Source organism: Sardina pilchardus, chromosome 6 (assembly GCF_963854185.1).
Source record: "Sardina pilchardus chromosome 6, fSarPil1.1, whole genome shotgun sequence".
Lineage (NCBI taxonomy): Eukaryota > Metazoa > Chordata > Actinopteri > Clupeiformes > Clupeidae > Sardina > Sardina pilchardus.
The window spans coordinates 13,247,724-13,267,333 of record NC_084999.1 but is presented as its reverse complement, the minus strand read 5'-3'; the positions used below and the strand labels follow the sequence as shown (position 1 = coordinate 13,267,333).

The window sequence follows — 19,610 nt, the reverse complement described above, 5'->3', positions numbered from 1 at the left end:
AAAACTTTTGGGACCTCAACTTTTCCTATCTCCTTCTTAGGTTCCTTTCTAAGGACTTTGCTGCCATCTACAGGCCATTCAAGGTACTAACGATCTTTCCGTCAGCTACATGGGAGTTCTGTGAAGAGCAACTTGATATCAAAGGTTTTCCAAATACAGCACTGACAGTCAGTGTCTCCTATATATTTATTTTATTGACAATTGAAACTCACATGATATGCATTTAAGAAAGGCAACATGCAATTGGTAGCAGCATACACTAATGCTTAATTCAAAAAGGGACTTTACAATGAGTGCAAATCAAAAACAAAGTTACACTGTTCCACCCCAAAGGTGAACATCTTGGAGGTAGTGTGCATTCTAAGTATCAGACATACACCAATAAAATGCATCTGGTGAAAGAATGAAAGCCAAAAAAAAAAGAAAGAAAGAAATAATCTTTTGAGCCTGAATTGCAAATGAACAACAATGCCACCATTTTGCCTGTTTGTCAAACATTCGAGGGCATATGTAACATACATTCTCTGATACTATCCTGGAGTGCATATTGTCCATCACTGGAGGTTAACTTCAACACCCATGGAAAAACATCAGTCAGAAAGCACGTGGCAGTGATCCTGACCGCTTCTTATTCAATGGCGTTGTTTAAATGCACATCTTCTCCCCTCCTGCATCATTAGAAGATTCTAGTGGTAAAACACATGCAGGATCTGTCTGTGATATTTCCATAAACCTTAAACAAACCTTAATATACTGCATATCTACTCCCATAACAACATTACAATATAAAAATAAAAGCAATGATAATAGCAATAGTAATAATAATGTGCAAATTGAACAAAGTTGATTGACAGACATGTTTTGGTTTTTGTTTGGCTGTTTGTATTGTGTTGTGTTTATCGACCATTGTGTACGCAGTCCAGTAATGACAACCAGACGGACACAAACAGACCAGCAACTGATGGATGTTGAGCACTTTAAGAAAACAGTTCATGTAGTTGTCTTTAAAAAGAAAGCAAAGGAAAAAGAGTGAACATAACAGAGGTCTTGACAAGATGGAGGATGGTGGGCCAGGGTGGGGCAGGATGGGGTTGCCGGGGGTGGGTAGAGGATTTCATAAAAGGTCAAATAGCCGATATCCCAGAGCAATGGAAACGTGCCAAAGAGTTCAGAAGATCGGACTGATGAAGGGTCAATTTAAAAAAACTCCCTGACCACCCCGGGTGCATGGCTGACCATTCACAGGATCCTTTGGAGGATGGAATTGGGCACTTCTAGAGACTCGTCCTTCACCAGGACAATATCGTAAGAGTCCATGTACTTCTCCAAGCGCTCCTCCACCTGCAACGCCAGCAAAAGGGTTATGTGACCACACACACACACACACACACACACACACACACACACACACACACACACACACACACACACACACACACACACACACACACACACACACACAATCTAGTTCACTTTCTTTTTACATATACTGTACAAAATGTGAAAGAAATTGAACAAGCATAAACTAATGGCTTCATGTTTGCATTAGAGACAGGATAAACAGTAGAAGCGCTCCATTCACGTAGCGTAGAAATAGTTTGAGAAAACTGCTTTTTTTCAAAGCACACATCTGGTGTAGCCACTTCCACTGATTATAGTAGACACTGTTTGATGTTGCCGCCACACGATCAAAAGTTCTAAAAAAAAACCTGCGCTGAACGGCTGAATCGGAGGAGGGTGGGATGTACTTCTGGATGCTGGAGGGTGTAATCAATTAAGTCATTGACTACTGACCAAGAGATTGGCTGTTAATAGTTCCAAAGGTCCCATTACGCGGAAATAGCCTGGAAAAAGCGCTGCCATTTTTCCCTACACTGGAACACTGTGGTCAGGCTGATAGAGTAGTTATTGGTTGCGAGGTTACCTTGTCATTGAGGAAGCCAATCTTGAGGATGTTCTCCACACTGGGCACACCGTCGGCCATGTTCAGGTCACCAAGGGAGTCGCCCATCAAAATGATATTGCAGTTGTCCTTCAGCTGCTTGAAGTACTCCGTGTTTCGGAGCGCGCCGTCATGTTTGTTGTACACATGGATGAGCTCGCCTTTGAAGCCTTTGATGACTCCCTGTGTCACACACACACAGAGTTTTACTACAGGACACGACATGCATAACTGAACAAGCTGAGACACAATCGCCTACAATCAATTAGGTGAAAAATGAAGCTTGAGAAATGACTAAATGGACAACATGAGGTGTTAATCCAGGGTTCCAGACTGCGACCAAATGTTTTTTTACATGTTAAACGTGGAAGGGGCGCATCAATGAATCTGGAATCTTTGGCAGGCCAATGAGTGTGAGAGAAGGATAGAGAATGGCCACATTAACTGGTTATGTGTGGAGGGGGAGGGTCCTAGAGATAATCAAGCGTGCGCAATTTAACATCTGTGGGAAGGAGACTGATTGCAACAAACTATTGACTCGTTCTTCCGGCTAGAGTGCTAGTACCACAGTCTAGCTGGGGTGGCCAAACTATGAGGGGCCGTTTAGGACATTATTCAGAATTACCTCTCACACACTATACTGAAACCTCTCACACACTATACTGAAACCTCTCACACACTATACTGAAACCTCTCACACACTATACTGAAACCTCTCGCACACTATACTGAAACCTCTCACGCACTATACTGAAACCTCTCACACACCATACTGAAACCTCTCACACACCATACTGAAACCTCTCACACGTACAAGTGAAATGCTCTCATATACACACCTGAAACGCTTTCATACACACATGTGAAACCTCTCACACGTACAAGTGAAATGCTCTCATATACACACCTGAAACGCTTTCATACACACATGTGAAACCTCTCATACACTATACTGAAACCTCTCACACACTATACTGAAACCTCTCACACGCACAAGTGAAACCTCTCACACACCATACTGAAACTTCTCACACGCACAAGTGAAACGCTCTCATATACACACACCTGAAACGCTTTCATACACACATGTGAAACCTCTCATACACTATACTGAAACCTCTCACACACTATACTGAAACCTCTCGCACACACTAGTGAAACGCTCTCACACAAACAACTGAAAAGTTTTTCTCACATACACACATATGAAACCTCTCACACACTATACTGAAACCTCTCACACACCATACTGAAACCTCTCACACACTAGCCTGGAAAACCAGCGCCAACTGCTGGACGGCAAAATGTTTTGCCTGCATTTGGGTCTGGCCTCGGACCATTGAACATTTTGAAAACACTGCCCTGAATCTGGCAGATGGCAACTAAACCAATCACAACGCAGAGATGTGTTTTGAATCAACGCGGGCGGGGCAGAGGGCTCTGGGGCGGGGTTTTGAGGGAGCGTTGGCCTATAGGCACAGACACGGTTTGAAAGACAACGGGTTGTGCTCATCAACAATGTTCCGTTGTATCCATTCATCGAGGCCAGACTAAATTAGACATCCAATCCATTTAGGCTGGTTTATCAGGCTACTCACACACACAAGTGAAACGCTCTCATATACACAACTGAAACGCTTTCATACACACATGTGAAGCCTCTCGTACACCATACTGAAACCTCTCACACACTATACTGAAACCTCTCACACACCATACTGAAACCTCTCACACGCACAAGTGAAACACTCTCATATACACAACTGAAACACTTTCATACACACATGTGAAACCTCTCATACACCATACTGAAACCTCTCATTCACACTAGTGAACTGCTTTCAGACACAACTGGTTTCATGTGTATGTGTGAGCGTTTCAGTTGTTTGTATGAGAGGATTTCAGTAGTGTGCGTGAGAGGATTTCATATGTACTGTATGTGTGAGAGGATTTCATATGTGTGTGTGAGAGGATTTCATATGTGTGTGTGAGAGGATTTCAGTTGAACAGGAAGCCATTTCAGTTGAACAGGAAGCCATTTCAGTTGAACAGGAAGGTATTTCAGTTGAACAGGAAGAGCGTCATTGGGTGCATACAATTGACGAATCCGGCACTGGATTTGTCTATGTTGACGAGTCGGCGCTAACGTTTATGATAGCTAGGCCTACCTGTGGAGTTGAACAAATAGTCTTTCCCCCCCCCCCCCCCCCCCCCTTCGTTTTTTGGCTTACGATGTCGGGAAGAACCTGTTGTGTGTTTGGCTGTTACAACAACAGAGGGAAAATACAGATATGGAACAAAAATATATACGTTCACCCGCCGTTATTACACAGCCTGCCCCTGTGTAACACCTACATAAGCACCAGAAAAAGGTAGACTAAATGCATGTTTCCCAAATGCCGAGCAATCACGTGATTGCTCAGCATTTGGGGAAAATGCATTTAATCTACCTTTTTATGTTCCGTGTCAGCATTCATCCAAAAAATTAGGCTATTTGACTCAACATTGAAAATAATTAAGGATTTTCCTACGAATTATGTTTCAGCCGTTCCTCGCATTAATGCCTAATTGAAGCTCTCCCAAGCTGGCATAGAATATTATTAAGAAACTCTTTATTAACGTCTTCATCAATGGACCAAAAGAAAAACCAAACCCCATAGAGCTCGATTGAGTGTGTCAAAAACACACCTCTCTGTTACATTTCTCCGCGATTATAAATTGCAGCGAGATGAAACCTTTATTGCACGAAAGAGCAGACGTGGGGCTTTCCAACTACCACTTTAAGTTGCATAAGGACGCACACATTGCATGCTCATACCAAATGTAGGCTATATGCCTTGATGACATTAAATTAAGAACTATTTCCTGATTTGGTAAACGTTTAGTTTATTTTTCTTTCAGTCCATGGTTCCATACCATGCTTCAAATGATCAGACTTGGGAAGCATGCATCGCATCGGAAACTTCGCTGCTCAGTAGCCTAATTTTCTGTGTCGACGAGGCCAGCTGCAGTTCGAGAAAAGCTGCAGATCATAGAGAAAGCATATGCTCTGAGAACAGAACATAACTGCATGTCAAGTGTAGCAGAGGGTCTGTCTACGCAGAAACAACAACTGGCTTGGTGCATGCACCCCGCTTTGAACGTCAATTGACTCCCAGCATTTCTACATGTTCGTGACAAACTGTGGGGGATAGAATCGCGTTTTATCGGGGATGCTGCAAATGATGTCTGTCTTTTCTTAAGACAATTACGTGTAGGCCTACGATATAAATGACAAAAAATTAACGGCATATTTAATTTAACCGACCCGACCAAAGATGACCCGATATCATTACAAATATGTTTTCTTGACCCATAACCGCGGGTGACCGAGACTCATATTGCATCCAAATTTGTTTGACAAATAAACACTTTGTTGCCTTTACTTTGTTCATTGCAATGTAGTAAAAAGTTATTATAGAGAATCATCATGTGCACGTCATGTGTGCTACCACGCAAACAAGTCAGGTCAGATCAGCTCGTGTCACAATGGAGCACAGAAAGTGTCAAAACACAATTTTTCATCACTAAATAGAAATTGCCATTTATTTCTGTAAGGCACACACCACCTATTTCTGTAAATTGCTCAGCTCCAAAGTCCGACTACATGCATTCTTAAATTGCCATTTTCAGGGCAGTCAGGCCTACACAAACATGAAAGTCACGTCGAGCTGTCAGCTTGCTGTGATGAGATACAGTCAAAATGTAAGAATTTGTATAGTATGCTTTTTGAATTTTTATTATCTATAAATCAAAATCAAATCAACGCAAGTAGCCTATTAATTAAAGCTTTATAGGCTAGGGAATGTAAAACTTAAGTTCCAGTTTTTACACCATTCAAATTGTGTGTATCTTTTCTAGCTTTCGTATGCATTATGTTCTATAAAACATTATATTATATTCTGCAGTGCAAAGATGCCCACTAAAGACAGGAAAAGAACATAGTTTTTTTTAAATTTGAGCCCCTGCCCCTTCAAAGGTCTCTGCACGCCCCTGAGCCCGCGTATCACGTTAAACGTTAGCGACGACTCATCAACATAGACAAATCCAGTGCCGGAGTCATCTATTGGATGCACCCAATGACGCTCTTCCTGTTTAACGAAAACACCTTCCTGTTTAAGTGAAATGCTCTCACACACACATATGAAATCCTCTCACACACACTACTGAAATGCTCTCACACACACATATGAAATCCACTCACACACTCTACTGAAATGCTCTCATACAAACAACTGAAACACTCACACATACACATATGAAAGCAGTTCACTAGTGTGTATAAGAGGTTTTCAGTATAATGTATGAGAGGTTTCACATGTGTGTATGAAAGCGTTTCAGTTGTGTATATGAGAGCGTTTCACTTGTGCGTGTGAGAGGTTTCAGTATGGTGTGTGAGAGGTTTCAGTATAGTGTGTGAGAGGTTTCAGTATAGTGTGTGAGAGGTTTCAGTATAGTGTGTGAGAGGTTTCAGTATAGTGTATGAGAGGTTTCACATGTGTGTATGAAAGCGTTTCAGGTATGTATATGAGAGTGAGAGGTTTCAGTTTAGTGTGTGAGAGGTTTCAGTATAGTGTGTGAGAGGTTTCAGTATAGTGTGTGAGAGGTTTCAGTATAGTGTATGAGAGGTTTCACATGTGTTTATGAAAGCGTTTCAGGTGTGTATATGAGAGCATTTCACTTGTGCGTGTGAGAGGTTTCAGTATGGTGTGTGAGAGGTTTCAGTATGGTGTGTGAGAGGTTTCAGTATGGTATGTGAGAGGTTTCAGTATAGTGCGTGAGAGGTTTCAGTATAGTGTGCGAGAGGTTTCAGTATGTTGTGTGAGAGGTTTCAGTATAGTGTATGAGAGGTTTCACATGTGTGTATGAAAGCGTTTCAGGTGTGTATATGAGAGCATTTCACTTGTGCGTGTGAGAGGTTTCAGTATGGTGTGTGAGAGGTTTCAGTATGGTGTGTGAGAGGTTTCAATATGGTATGTGAGAGGTTTCAGTATAGTGCGTGAGAGGTTTCAGTATAGTGTGCGAGAGGTTTCAGTATGGTGCGTAAGAGGTAATTCTGAATAATGTCCTAAACGGCCCCTCATACCAAACTACAGCCCGCCACACACTTTAATCCTGCCTGCCGAGCATTTATAAGGTTATCATAGATCTGGCCCGCCATGCACTTTAATCCGGCCTGCCGCTTAGGTTATCATAGGATGCTCACCTCAAACAGAAACTGTGGCGTGATATGTTAAAAAAAAAAGTGCACAATAAAATGTGATGCTGAATTTGAAACAGCACATTGTAATTTCTGCATCTATTATCAAAGTATTTATTAGTAATACAGTGGAAATTAGTAGAAATTTGGTTAGCATTTTGATTTACGGTGTGTGCCCCTAAATATTCTGGTTGCACCCCTAAAACTTTAGTCTGGAGCCCTGGCTTAATCAATGCGGACACCCTGGGTCGATCAATCAGTCAGATCAAAGTCTTCACAGTGATATCCACTGATACTAGCAATGGCTACAAAGGAGTAAACCCTCGTCTGTGGTATTTGAATGGTTGTATGGTTACTGATATAATTTTCAATGTATCTGATAGATTTTAATTCGCTCTTTACCATTATTACTCCTATATTCTTACAATGGAAAACCCGGTAACACTTTACATTACAGATCAGTAATAAGTGGGTAATGTTATGGTAATATAATATGCAATTTCATAGTAATAATATTTTTAAACCACATATTACAAATAATTAATGTGTAATTTCTAGACAACTACTGTGCAATTACCATACAACAACAATGCAAATAACTTGGGTAAAATAAAATGGTAAATAACTGCTGTAAATATGTACTTACCATTTAGGATTTAATTATTGTGTCATAATATTTCTGTAATTATACCAACATGATGGTGCTATGAAGGACTAAATTACATAGTAACTTCTAAGTGTTATGGCAAAATTACACAGTGGTCAAAGTTTTTGAAGTAGTTAGTTTGATGGTAAAATGTGACCGGTTATCTGTTATTATGATGAAATAAATGAGGTAATTTCACAATAACTATATGGTATCAAGGCTGTAAAATACTGTTTTGTCTTTTTGAAAGGATTTCAACAACTCCCCACCGTACAAAAAACCTTTCGAAAAGATAAAACAGTATTTTACAGCCCTGATACCATATAGTTATTGTGAAATTACCTCATTTATTTCATCATAACAACAGATAACAGGTCACATATTAATTCACAATAAGTAAATCCTAAATATTTATCACTTCGGTAAATACATATTTACAGCAGTTATTACCATTTTATTTTACCCTTAAATCCAAGTTATTTGCATTGTTGTTGTATGGTAATTGAACAGTAATTGTCTAGACATTACACATGAATTATTTGTAATATGTGGTTTAAAAATATTATTACCATTAAATTGCATACATATTACCATAACATTACCCACTTATTACCGATCTGTAATGTAAAGTGGTCTATGGGAAACACCTAATGTGTCTTTAACAGGGCGTTCACACTGTCTACGTCCGTCAACGGATCTCATTTACTTTGCATGGGGCGGACTCTAAAGGAATTGTGGGTCCGTCCGTTACTTCAGCTCCGCTGCCTCCGTCAAAAAAGTTGAGAAATGTTCAACTTTTCAGGCAGCGACGGATCCGTCAGACAATCAGATAGCGTGTATGCAAATATACATACGGCAGACAGGCATTCCGAGATCCGTCGACGGACGTAGACAGTGTGAACGCCCTGTAACGCTACTGTCCTTACATTCTCATCGAAATCCATGAAGTTGGAGACCACTTTGACGTTGGCGTGGTAAACCCCAGCCTGGCGAATGATCTCCTCCAGCACATCGCCCAGGCCAGCAGAGAAGATGAACACAGGCACATTGTGCTGCAGAAGCCGATCAAAGAACTGCTCATAGCCCTCCCTGCATGGAGGAATGGGAGACTTAGCCATGCATGCACTCTGTGACTCGGTTCACATTTGAGCTCAGTTGACAATAAAAGTACACCCTCCATGGAAGGCTCCCAAATCAACGTGTTGATTTGCCTGTCCACCTACCAATGAACATCACTCTCATATTCAGACAAACCAAAATGACATAGTGTAAGAAAAAACACCACAACAATCAGTATGTGTTTGGACTCCGCCAGTAAAGATCAAGCCTCTTCTATCTATATCTAACTAGGTCATAATATCTGATATTTGTACCATGGGCACTGTTGTGAATTTCCTTTGTAGGATTAAATCTCTGCTTAGAATGTTTTTGCAGACCATGTGTAAGATCTTACCTGAGAGATGCATCGGACTCTCTCACCACCTCTGGGAGTTTGTCCTTCTGAAGCCTCTGTTCCACTAATAACGTGTGGGATTTAAAATACCTGCAAGCACAGCAACAGCAGACATAGTGACAAGCGCTTGTATTCAGGTGTTTTTATATTCTGGTGTTTGTTGATATATGTGTGTGTGTGTGTGTAGAGGTGTCTGTGTTAGTGTTTGGTTATGAGTATATCTACAGAACAGTCAAAAAGAGCGCGACTACCAATATACAAATTGTCTATGTGGAGGTTCATAGGGTAAGTTTGAGTGTATGTAAGCACTGCATTGTGAATATTTTTTGTGCAAACTCACCATTCGACCATGAATGGAAACTTCTCCTCAATAGTGAGGTGGGGGTCTATCTCAATGGGATAGTAGGTTTCTTTCAGCTGCAGCAACTACAAACAAAAGAAGCAAACACCATGTCAAATGATTTTATATTTAAGAGTTTTAAGTCCTTTTTGTTGAGTGTATGCTTAATAACATGCAACAACATTGTATCTTTAGCTCGGAAAAAGCTTTAAATCTGACTAATTCTGATCATTTGCATTAATAGGTTAAGTTTTGAAATCCAACCTTTTTGCGGCAATCCTCTGTGACAAGTTTGCAGTTATCGATGATATCTATGACAAAAGACAAAAGAGAAAACTATTTTATGACAAATGTAACATTGGTTCACAGATCATATTTGAAATAATTAGGGGGGGGAAATAACATTAAAATACTGCCAAATTGAACTTACTATGACAAGATGGGCAGCGTTTTCCATTGATTGCGAATTTACTTAATGTCATATCGAAATCTGTGATAATCTGAGAAAGATAGAAAATATTGATTTTGTCAATATTAAATGATAAAATACAGCGACAAGATACTTATATGGCAAACCTATGGGTTAACCCAAGGCCTTTGCTATTCAGACCTACTGGGTTAGTGCTCCAGCGAGAGCACAGCACAATATCCATACACAAGCAAACGTGTGTGAGATCGGACTGCGTTAGGATGTGTGAACTCCCATCCATACCTGCAGCTTAGGGGCTCCACCTTTGATCAAGTCGCAGATCACCTGCTCAACCCGCTCCGGGTCCTTTATGTGGACCGTGCTCTTCTCAAACTCCGGCATCTGAGAGAGAGAGAGAGAGAGAGAGAGAGAGAGAGAGAGAGAGAGATTTTTAGACATCCCCTCCACAACTCATCACACTATCAACAAGTGATATAAAAATGATGATCACAAGGACCTGACTTGGATACCATGTTTGGCTTCATCTGAAAATCAAATTACATTTTTGATGCAACGCAAGCATTCTATGGAAACACCCATTTTGTGATCTTTGCTACCTGATGTGGCCCACTTCTTCCAATCCATTTTTGAGCGCTTGATAATGCTTTTACCTCCTAAGTTACTTTATAACTTCTTAATTATTTCAAAGCAGCAAAAAGAAACAATAAATATTGACAGGAGATGTGTTGGAGACAGGCAAGCCCCAAACCACATGACTGAGACCACTTGCCAGCTGAGTCCCTTAGACATACAAACACACACACACCCCCACAACTTATTTTTGAAGCTGAAGACGAGCAACAGCTGTGTACATGTCTAGCTGTCTTCTTATATAACAGTGACCCAAACAAGCTCCCCACCCCGTCTCAGCCACCGGCAGCCATAAGCATAAGTGGAAAAGCGGCCGTGCGGTATCACTGTCAAAGGGCACTCTTTACCCTGAAGACAGGGCTCGGACTCCTCAGCCCAGCAAAAGAGCAGCAACATGACTGCAGCTAAGTAGAGGTAGAGTACTGTTCTCATTCTAGAATAAAGCTAGAGGACACAAGGGGTAGTGGGGATTGTAACAGATGTCCCTACGGTTGGGATTTCGCCTTTGGAACAAGGCTGGACAGTTCAGGAACCCAGACGCAAAAAAAAATTGGAAAAATGTTATCCTTTTGACTTAATGTGATTTATGATAGTGACTTATCAATGAGCATTCCTTTGAGCGTCAAGAGTGTAGGTGTTTGATGTGACAATGTTTGATCAAGGCTAACTTACACAATCCTTTCCACACAATACAAAGGTGTTGAATGTTGATCAGTAACAAACATTCAGTTGTACACTACAGGTGGTTCCTAAAGACACATCTACCTTTTAAGAGGCGACGTGACAGAGCAAGCTTGCCCTCATTTTGCCAACCATTGCAGAAGTTGTGGTCGAATCCTGACGACTGATAAGAGGGGACATCCCTGCTGCGTGACCACGGAGACCTGACTTAAAAATACCAAACCTACCCCGTACGGTCCCCGGCATACCACCCAGTAAGAAGATCGGGCGTATTTTTAAGGCTGCTAATGCAAGCTCAACCTTGACACGGAGTGCATGTGTGTGTGTTTTGGGTGGCGACGGGTGGTGGTGGTAATTAAACCCCTGATAAACAGACAATTCTTGGCATAAATCCACAGCCGTCATGGTGTCTGGTTCCCACAGCGAAAAGGTGTCTAGTTGAAATTTGTAACCATAAGGCACTAATGTTGGGCTGCTCGAATCTAAAAAAGGCCAACAAACATCATAAAACAGGCAATGCAATCCCTGAGCAAAGTCAGATCTGGTGCTGAGATGGGTGGAATGAGACCTGGGGCAGAGGGAGGGGTAGGGGGGTGGGGGTGGGTGTTCTGATCCACTCGCCCACATCTACAGTATGATAGTGAACACGTCCCCCTTTTAATGTAACACACCTTTAAGTTGCATAACTGGTTTTGATCAATACATAAGCACACCCAAACGTTTTCTATCCCCACACGAAAACACACACACACACACACACACACACACACAAAGAGAGAGAGAGAGAGAGAGAAATTGACACCTTGTAACGCCCCGAGTAATACTCTACAACTACGAAATAATAAGATCGATCTTTGAGGCATTATCAGCTGTGTGATAACACAGAATGTGATAAACTCATCCCATGCTGTATTTATTTAGCCTTTAGCCTATAACAAACCAAGAGAAAACACATATTATAAGCATGAACAAGTTCACATATGGTAATGAAATGTCTTACTCCCTATGTCTGCAGCACAAAGATATGGCCTTACCTCTCGTTTGAGTCTTCAGAACGTTGCACAAAAAACGAAGAAGGAAGAAAATTCTGTCTGTCATGCTCTGGCTTATATAGCGCTGGCTCATAGGGGGCGTCGCCCAAAATAGATTAGCCTCATGGCCCCCACCCCTTCTAAGGAACCTCAGACAAACATAACCGTACACACTCTCTCACAGACACACACACACACACACACATATATACATGCATGCACACACGGTTGCTGCTTTACAGGCACACACCACAACCGCATACTCGCAGTCAAGGAAACGGCTATGAAGGCATGGGCAATAAATCTCATCCCGCTCTCCCTTCCTCACTTCCATTAAGGACACGCTCATTTTTCTTTTGAGAAAGTTGTATCACAGGGTCAGTGAGACAGGGGTGATTGCTAAAGCCGGTGGAGATGAAAAACTGCACCATTCACAAATCTAACCTTTCACCTTTAACCCCGAGAGAGGACACTAATAGATCAGCTCCCTCTCCTATCGGTATTGATGCACGCACACGCACACACATACACACACACACACACACACACATGCTGACAACACAGATTACAAAACACACTGACCCCACCACACACTGCTGTGTAGGCACAGAGTATAGACATGACTATGGAATGTCGGAGGTCAAAAGGGGACCGTATGCTCTGTGTACATTCTTGTACCCAGTCCCTTTGATTGCTTTGTACTGAACGTTAAGGGCTTTGGGGTCAGTGGCATTCTAACATAATTTAAAGAACACGTAGATGACCTGCTAACTGACTTTCCTCAAGCTTCTGAAATCAGTCCAACACTTTCAAATCTGTATTTGCTTTGCCTGAGTGAGAAGTAGGTCAACGGCATGACTTCCATGGGTGTGCTGCGTCAGGGGTGGGTGTGTAAGACAGCCAGCAAATATGCTGGAGACTTGAGCACCCCTTCCAAACGAATTCCTTTCCTCCGTGAACCTCTTGTGTGAGCATGCATGCAGCAGTGCTGACATGCGCAGAAGAGTCTCAGCCAAGAATCAGCAAAACAGCAAAACAAGACCATCACACCGTGCAAGTATACGCTCCCGTAACAACACTAAACTATGGCCAGCTGAAGTGCAGCAGGCTAGAAAAAGAGAGATGAGGTACCAGAGAGTTTTATTTAGACTTGAAAAAGGTGTAAATCAGAATAAAAAAGAAATGATTCACACAGGGCTTCACTTTCACATGTCTGTGCTGTGCAAATGACTGTTTAGTGTTCTTAGTCTTGGTTGACTATGATTGGCATTATCTGTGAGGACCAGATCTGTTCTTTGCAATCTTAATAGCAATGTATTTTGGCCTATGGTCTAGTCTGTGTGACCAGGCACACCCTCTCCCTTAGACACAACAGAATTCTCTGGTGAGGGATGAGAGACCGTGGTGAATCGGTTTGTGAAGCCATACTGTCTCCATCTGCAGAGAAGAAAATCTGAGGGACGAAAAAGGCATTGCCTGGCTGAGGCATGGTGGTGAAAATCCCCATCACCCAAGACTAGGGGTGTAAAGGTACACATATTTGTACTGAATAGTTTAGGCACATGCCGTTCAACATGACATAGGTTCAATACAGATGTGTATCAAATGCACCAACCACAGTCTTTAACAGTAACCAACAGCAGGCTGTTTTTGCTTGCGGACCATATTTCAAATTTGAATACCCATACAAACATATTAAGTGGCAAAGCATATGTCAGTTTAATCAATTAACAATAAAAACGTTTAAAAAAAAAAAAAAAAAAAAAAAAAACCACTACATACCGCATTGATTTTTGTGTACCGTTACCTACCCCAGTATCCTACCTTGGGAAATCAAGAATCAACAAAACTTCAATGAGACAAGACAATTAGCCTACACTCTATGAACTGTTCTAACAAGACCAAAATGGTATTTCAACACACACACAGACACAAAAACACAGATCTTTGTTTCATCCTTTTCTACTGTCCCCCTGGGCTTTTGAAAATACAGCAATCAGTCAGAAACACATGCACAGGCATGTGCACTGACGGGGGGTGGGGGTCAGAGGGTTGTAACACTAAGCCCAACGCTTGCTGCACTGCAGCTGCAATACTTTCAACAGTCACAGAACAGAACATCAGGTGTGACCCTTTGCACCCGCCCTAAGTGATCGCTTTGAGTGTTTAGTTGCCAATGACCACTGACACTGGGCCAATCTCATTAAATGATGCAGTAAATGTTGTGCCGACACCTGCATATTAGTAGCAACCACAAAGGAGATACAGTAGCACAGGCCCATAGCCAGAGTTTACAGACAACAGACTGGTCTCTCAAGTCACAACTTAACAGATGCCTTCCCCTCTAATCCGGAGGTGTTGGGCAAACGGCTTGAGTTGCCACCTCTGCACAGGAAGTAGAAATGTCATCGCTACCACAGCTTCTCAAACAAAGTCAAGCAAGGACTCACTCTGCACTTTTCAGGCCAACCAGCTGTTACGGCAAATGTACAGTATCAGTGCACCGGAGTAGCTACTAAGACAAACACATCCAACTACTGTCAGCGTGTGACACGAGCAGTTTAGTTGTCTTTTGCATCTCTGGTTGCATTTAGTACTGAGACCAATTAATAATGACATTGGAATGAGCCCAAGTAGTATTACAGTTAACAATATTTATATTGTGTATAAGCATAGAGTAATCCACCATGATGCCATCCATTTATTAAGTGATTCAACATGAGATTCAACTCAAAAGGATGAACCAACTTCATCTTCAAAATATTAAACGTGTCTATGTCTTGCACAAATCTGGTGGGTGCAAACAAACAGATTTATTAAGTAAAACATAGTACCACTACTATAAATAACGCCGTTACTATTAATAAAGCGACGAACTTTAGGAAAGGAGATATTTGTTATACGGTTATGGAATATGGGTCTGGGACTGCCATCTAGCGGTTGATGTCAAGCACTTTCATTAGTAACTAGTGCACTTTCTTATTGCCATCAATATTCACCTCTAAGCAGCACAAGAACAGCACAATATAGTCCAAAATGTCTTCTATATTTTAAATATTACTACCAGTTAACATCAAGACTACAATAGTTAACATCTAAGAATATTGGATTGCTAAAAGTTATGTTATCGGGATGAATTACCTTTATGATTTGTCGCATGGTATTATGTCAACAAGCATCAAGATCATGTTCCAAATTACGGACTTGACTACCCAACAATGCCTGCTTGGTTATGGGTTAGTGATGATGATGGGTGACGCAAGAAGTGATACTTTCAGCACGGGGTTTTATGCTGCATCTGTCTAAACGTGATAAATGCATTATTTTTCTCCACAATGATGTGAAAATGTCCACAATGCATCATGTTCAGACAGATCTACGCAGCGGTGCATGAAGTCGCAGGCGAGGGGCACTGTTGACAGCACCTGATAAGAAGTTGATAAAGCAGTGAGATCACTGTGACAACTTTCAATGGTTCTTGTTAAACATGGTTAATTTTCTTTTTACATAATTTGCAGTTGACCTCATGTCCTGCCGTAAACAAGCTCGGAACTTCTTCTCTCTGTCTTAACGTTTAAGAGATAATTCCCAACAACAGCCAACTTTCTGGTAGTTCCCCTGTCTTTAGATGACAATACCGACAATAACGTGGTTATGGCTGAGTCCATGTCTGTTGAGGTAATCAGCGATTTGGGCGATAGCCATTTTCAGTAAACTTGTTGGGCTAGATGGATGAGGTACACCAAGTTAAGGAGGGTCGCATATCTTGCATAACTGAGGACTGTCTGGAGGCAGCTAGCTCGTGTTACTAAACGTACCAGTAAAAACAAAACCGTCCACCTTTACAGGCGAGACGAAGCTATACGCATTCTTAGCCAACAGCACAGTTTTGTTGTCATTTTACATTGAAAAATGACCACCGCACATGAATCTTCCTGATAGCGTGTGACCTCTAAACGCTGCTATTTTTACGAAAGGCCGCAGCTGCGCACTAGCAGCAACGTCAAAAAATGAACAGGGGCGAACCCACCATTTCGATTATCTTCGTTTTCTTCCCCGCTCTGTTCTTCCTGGTAAAAATGTATTGCGCCAAAACGACACCACCAAACATAGCGCACATGCTGGCGCTGGCCACAGCCCCAACTTTGACCATGGCGTTTTTATCCATGATGTGACTTGCTTCCCAAAGCCCAACGACAGCCGGCTCCGTTCATGTCAACATGGTCCCTCCTACTCCAGGCTTGTTCAGTGGCCAAATGAACAGCACGCGCGCCCACGTTCTATTCTGGCGGTACCAATTGATTCTCTCAAAAGGGGTGCATTTCATTAAAGGTGCCAGCAGACACGCGTGCCTAGCTTGTATGCCTCTGTGTGCAATAATATGCTTACCATTTTAACAGTTTTTATTTAGTCGCAATTGTTCTTAATAAGAATATTATTAGCAGTTTTATAATCTCCCAGTTTTGATTACCTGCAAATGGTATGAACTCCAATGACATCTACCATGGAAACGTATACAAACAAAACAGCAGTCGCTATCAAAAATGATGGTCTATGTATTTAGATAGATAGATAGATAGAAATACTTTATTCATCCCCAAGGGGAAATTGCAGTGTTTCAGCAGCATACAAACACAACATTCAGCAAAAACATACAAACATGCATACATACAGAAAATTATTTAAAATGTTATTCCTATCTCTCTGCCCAGATGGGAGTCATTATAAAGTGCTATTGCAGTAGGTAAAAAAGTATTTCTGTATCTGTCTTTCTTACAGCTTAGTTGACGTAGCCTCCAACTGAAAATACTTTTTTGTTTTACCAGTACATTGTGTAGTGGATGAGTGGTATTGTCCAATATATTGAACAGTTTGTGCAGCATCCTTCTCTCCACCACCAACTCCAGGGGCTCTAGGGCTGACCCCAACACAAAGCCAGCCTTCCTTATGATCCTATTCAGTTTGTTTGTGTCCCTGGCTGTAATGCCACCTCCCCAACATATGGCAGAAAAGAAAATTGCACTTGCAACCACACTCTGGTAAAACATTTGCAGCATTTTGCTGCACACATTGAAAGACTTGAGCTTTCTCAGGAAATAGAGTCTGCTTTGCCCTTTCTTATATACAGCCTTATTTAAGCTACGTAGCAGCTACGTTTATTCATGATCACATTCTGTTATCCAAATGGACTTACACCAAGAGCTACAGCAAAGCTCTGTTTCAAACCTGGCTACAGTGCAGAGGAGACCTTAGCTAGGAATTATTAGCCTACAACTGCATCTGTGAATAATCTGTCTTGAATTTCTTGGGATCAATAAAGTATCTATCTATCTACAGTAGGCCTATCTATCTATCTATCTATCTATCTATCTATCTATCTATCTATCTATCTAATAGACCTACAGTAGGAGCGCCAAATTAAAATGTATGCCTAGAAATACAGAAATAAAAGTAAAAAATGAAATAGGCCTATGCAGAAATGAATCACCATTTTTCATGACCATTTTATTTATTGATATATTTATTTCGTAACTTGTGCATTATTGCATTTATTTAGTCATTACGTTTCTATTCTATTCTATTCTATTCTATTATTAGTTTCTATTCTATTCTAATATTCACAATGGCCAAGGATAGTAATGAAGGATCTTTGGTTATCTCTTATGCTACCATTAGGATATTTATGTTTGTGACACTTTCTCCAAAATGACAAAATTCTATAGCCTAATGACATTAATATCATTAGCCTACATTCACAATAAAATCAGTTAACAATTGTCACAATTAGACTGTGTTAGCTAAGTCATATTAGTCATTTAGTCATTTTCAACAGGTGCATTCGCTTAATTTGGCACATTGAAAATGGAATAAGGTCCCGCAGTTCAAAATGATTAAATGGATTTATCATTAAAATGAACATTACCACAAACAAACCAGGATTCAGAAACAATCCCCTTGATTTCCTCAATTGAGATTGTAGCTCCTGTGTGACCCGTGTTAATGATTTGATTCTATTTTAATTTCGGCTGCTATGAAGTCATTGAACCTTGACTGTATAATTAGCATTTCAGTTAAAACATTTAAGTAACATTTACATACATGAACACTGTAGCCTATAGTACAGTGTATGGGAAGCAGGTCCAAACAGAAAATAGCGAAAACTCCATAAGCACAAGATATGAAGATTTGGGAAAACAGTTGTTGAGTTGGAGTGCTGCCTGGAACAATATGTCTTTGTTGTTGAGATGGTGCACTTAGGTTGAGGGCTTGATCAGAAGGCAGACCTTAGAAGATACTCAGATGATATGAAGATTTTTTCGAAAGTCTGTGAGAGAAAATAAATGGGCAGAATCAGATACAGTCCCAAGTGAGAAGGGGGGTGATGGACATGGAAGTAGCCTACATTGCAGTTACACTGGAATGAACCTGAATGAATAAATGTACTACTGTATGACACTTTGAGAAATAAAGATATAAAGGTTGTGCGAATGTGTTTTATGTGGCAATAACTGAAATAAGGGGATACTCAAACTGAAAAGGTCTAAATATTCAAGGATTCAGGGATTCAATGATTTTAGAAAGCTTTTTTGTTCTCCCCATAGAAACAATATTAATAATAAAAAAGGCGAAGGAGCCTATGCAGGTTGCCTTGCAATGGAAACCATCCAGAGATGATCCAGCTTGAGAAAGTAAAGGTCCTGCCATGTATTGGTTCTACCTGTGCGCTTAACACATGTGATTTCACTAATTAGCTGATCTACTGTACCTGGTTTAAGAATTGTGTTAGTTAGAATCGGCTAATCACGTGAATGATTAATAAATTGTGGCAGGACTTTTACTTTTACACCATGAAAACCATCTATGCATTATCACCATAACCACCATGGGGGAAATGGTTGTAAATGGGTGAGTATGATGGGCTGGATTAAAGTAAAGTTATGTCTATGGAAAAAACACTTGCATTAGTCACACTTTCATTGTAAATATACAACATAATTTCCATGAGGCAAAGCAGGCTGATTGGGCATAAAACGTATCCTGAAACAATTGGCACGTTTGTTAGTGTCATTGTTACTGCTAAAATAAGATGTCTCTTTACATTCTGGATGCTCGACATCAGGACCACTCACTGACTGTCTTACTGTAACCTCTGACCCTACAACGCCACCCACCTTTTTAACCAATCACAACACCGTTCATGTCTTTGATAATAAAACG

General features: G+C 41.0%; 1 protein-coding gene across 2 annotated transcripts; it reads right to left on the bottom strand.

Annotated features, from left to right (window-relative positions):
* Positions 1–174: 174 nt before the first annotated feature.
* Positions 175–16,653, bottom strand: nt5c3a (5'-nucleotidase, cytosolic IIIA). 2 transcript variants are annotated; one of them, XM_062538512.1, is made up of 9 exons: positions 16,423–16,653; positions 10,333–10,431; positions 10,051–10,120; positions 9,885–9,931; positions 9,621–9,706; positions 9,281–9,370; positions 8,754–8,916; positions 1,925–2,125; positions 175–1,341 (listed from the first exon to the last, which is right to left on the bottom strand). In XM_062538512.1, exons 1-9 carry the CDS (start codon positions 16,558–16,560, stop codon positions 1,240–1,242), a joined length of 996 nt encoding a protein of 331 aa, XP_062394496.1. In that variant the 5' UTR covers positions 16,561–16,653; the 3' UTR covers positions 175–1,239. The 2 variants fall into 2 exon arrangements, with proteins under 2 accessions (XP_062394496.1, XP_062394497.1); XM_062538513.1 differs by lacking the exon at positions 16,423–16,653 and adding an exon at positions 12,396–12,478.
* Between the last annotated feature and the right edge of the window lie 2,957 nt (positions 16,654–19,610).

Coding starts and splice junctions, on each gene's coding strand:
- nt5c3a (XM_062538512.1), bottom strand. CDS start 16,560: ATGGATAAAAACGCCATGGTCAAAGTTGGGGCTGTGGCCAGCGCCAGC. Junction 9,707..9,884: donor CAGAGGATTGCCGCAAAAAG/GTTGGATTTCAA, acceptor TTTTGTTTGTAG/TTGCTGCAGCTGAAAGAAAC. Junction 2,126..8,753: donor TCATGGATTTCGATGAGAAT/GTAAGGACAGTA, acceptor TGTGTGACACAG/GGAGTCATCAAAGGCTTCAA.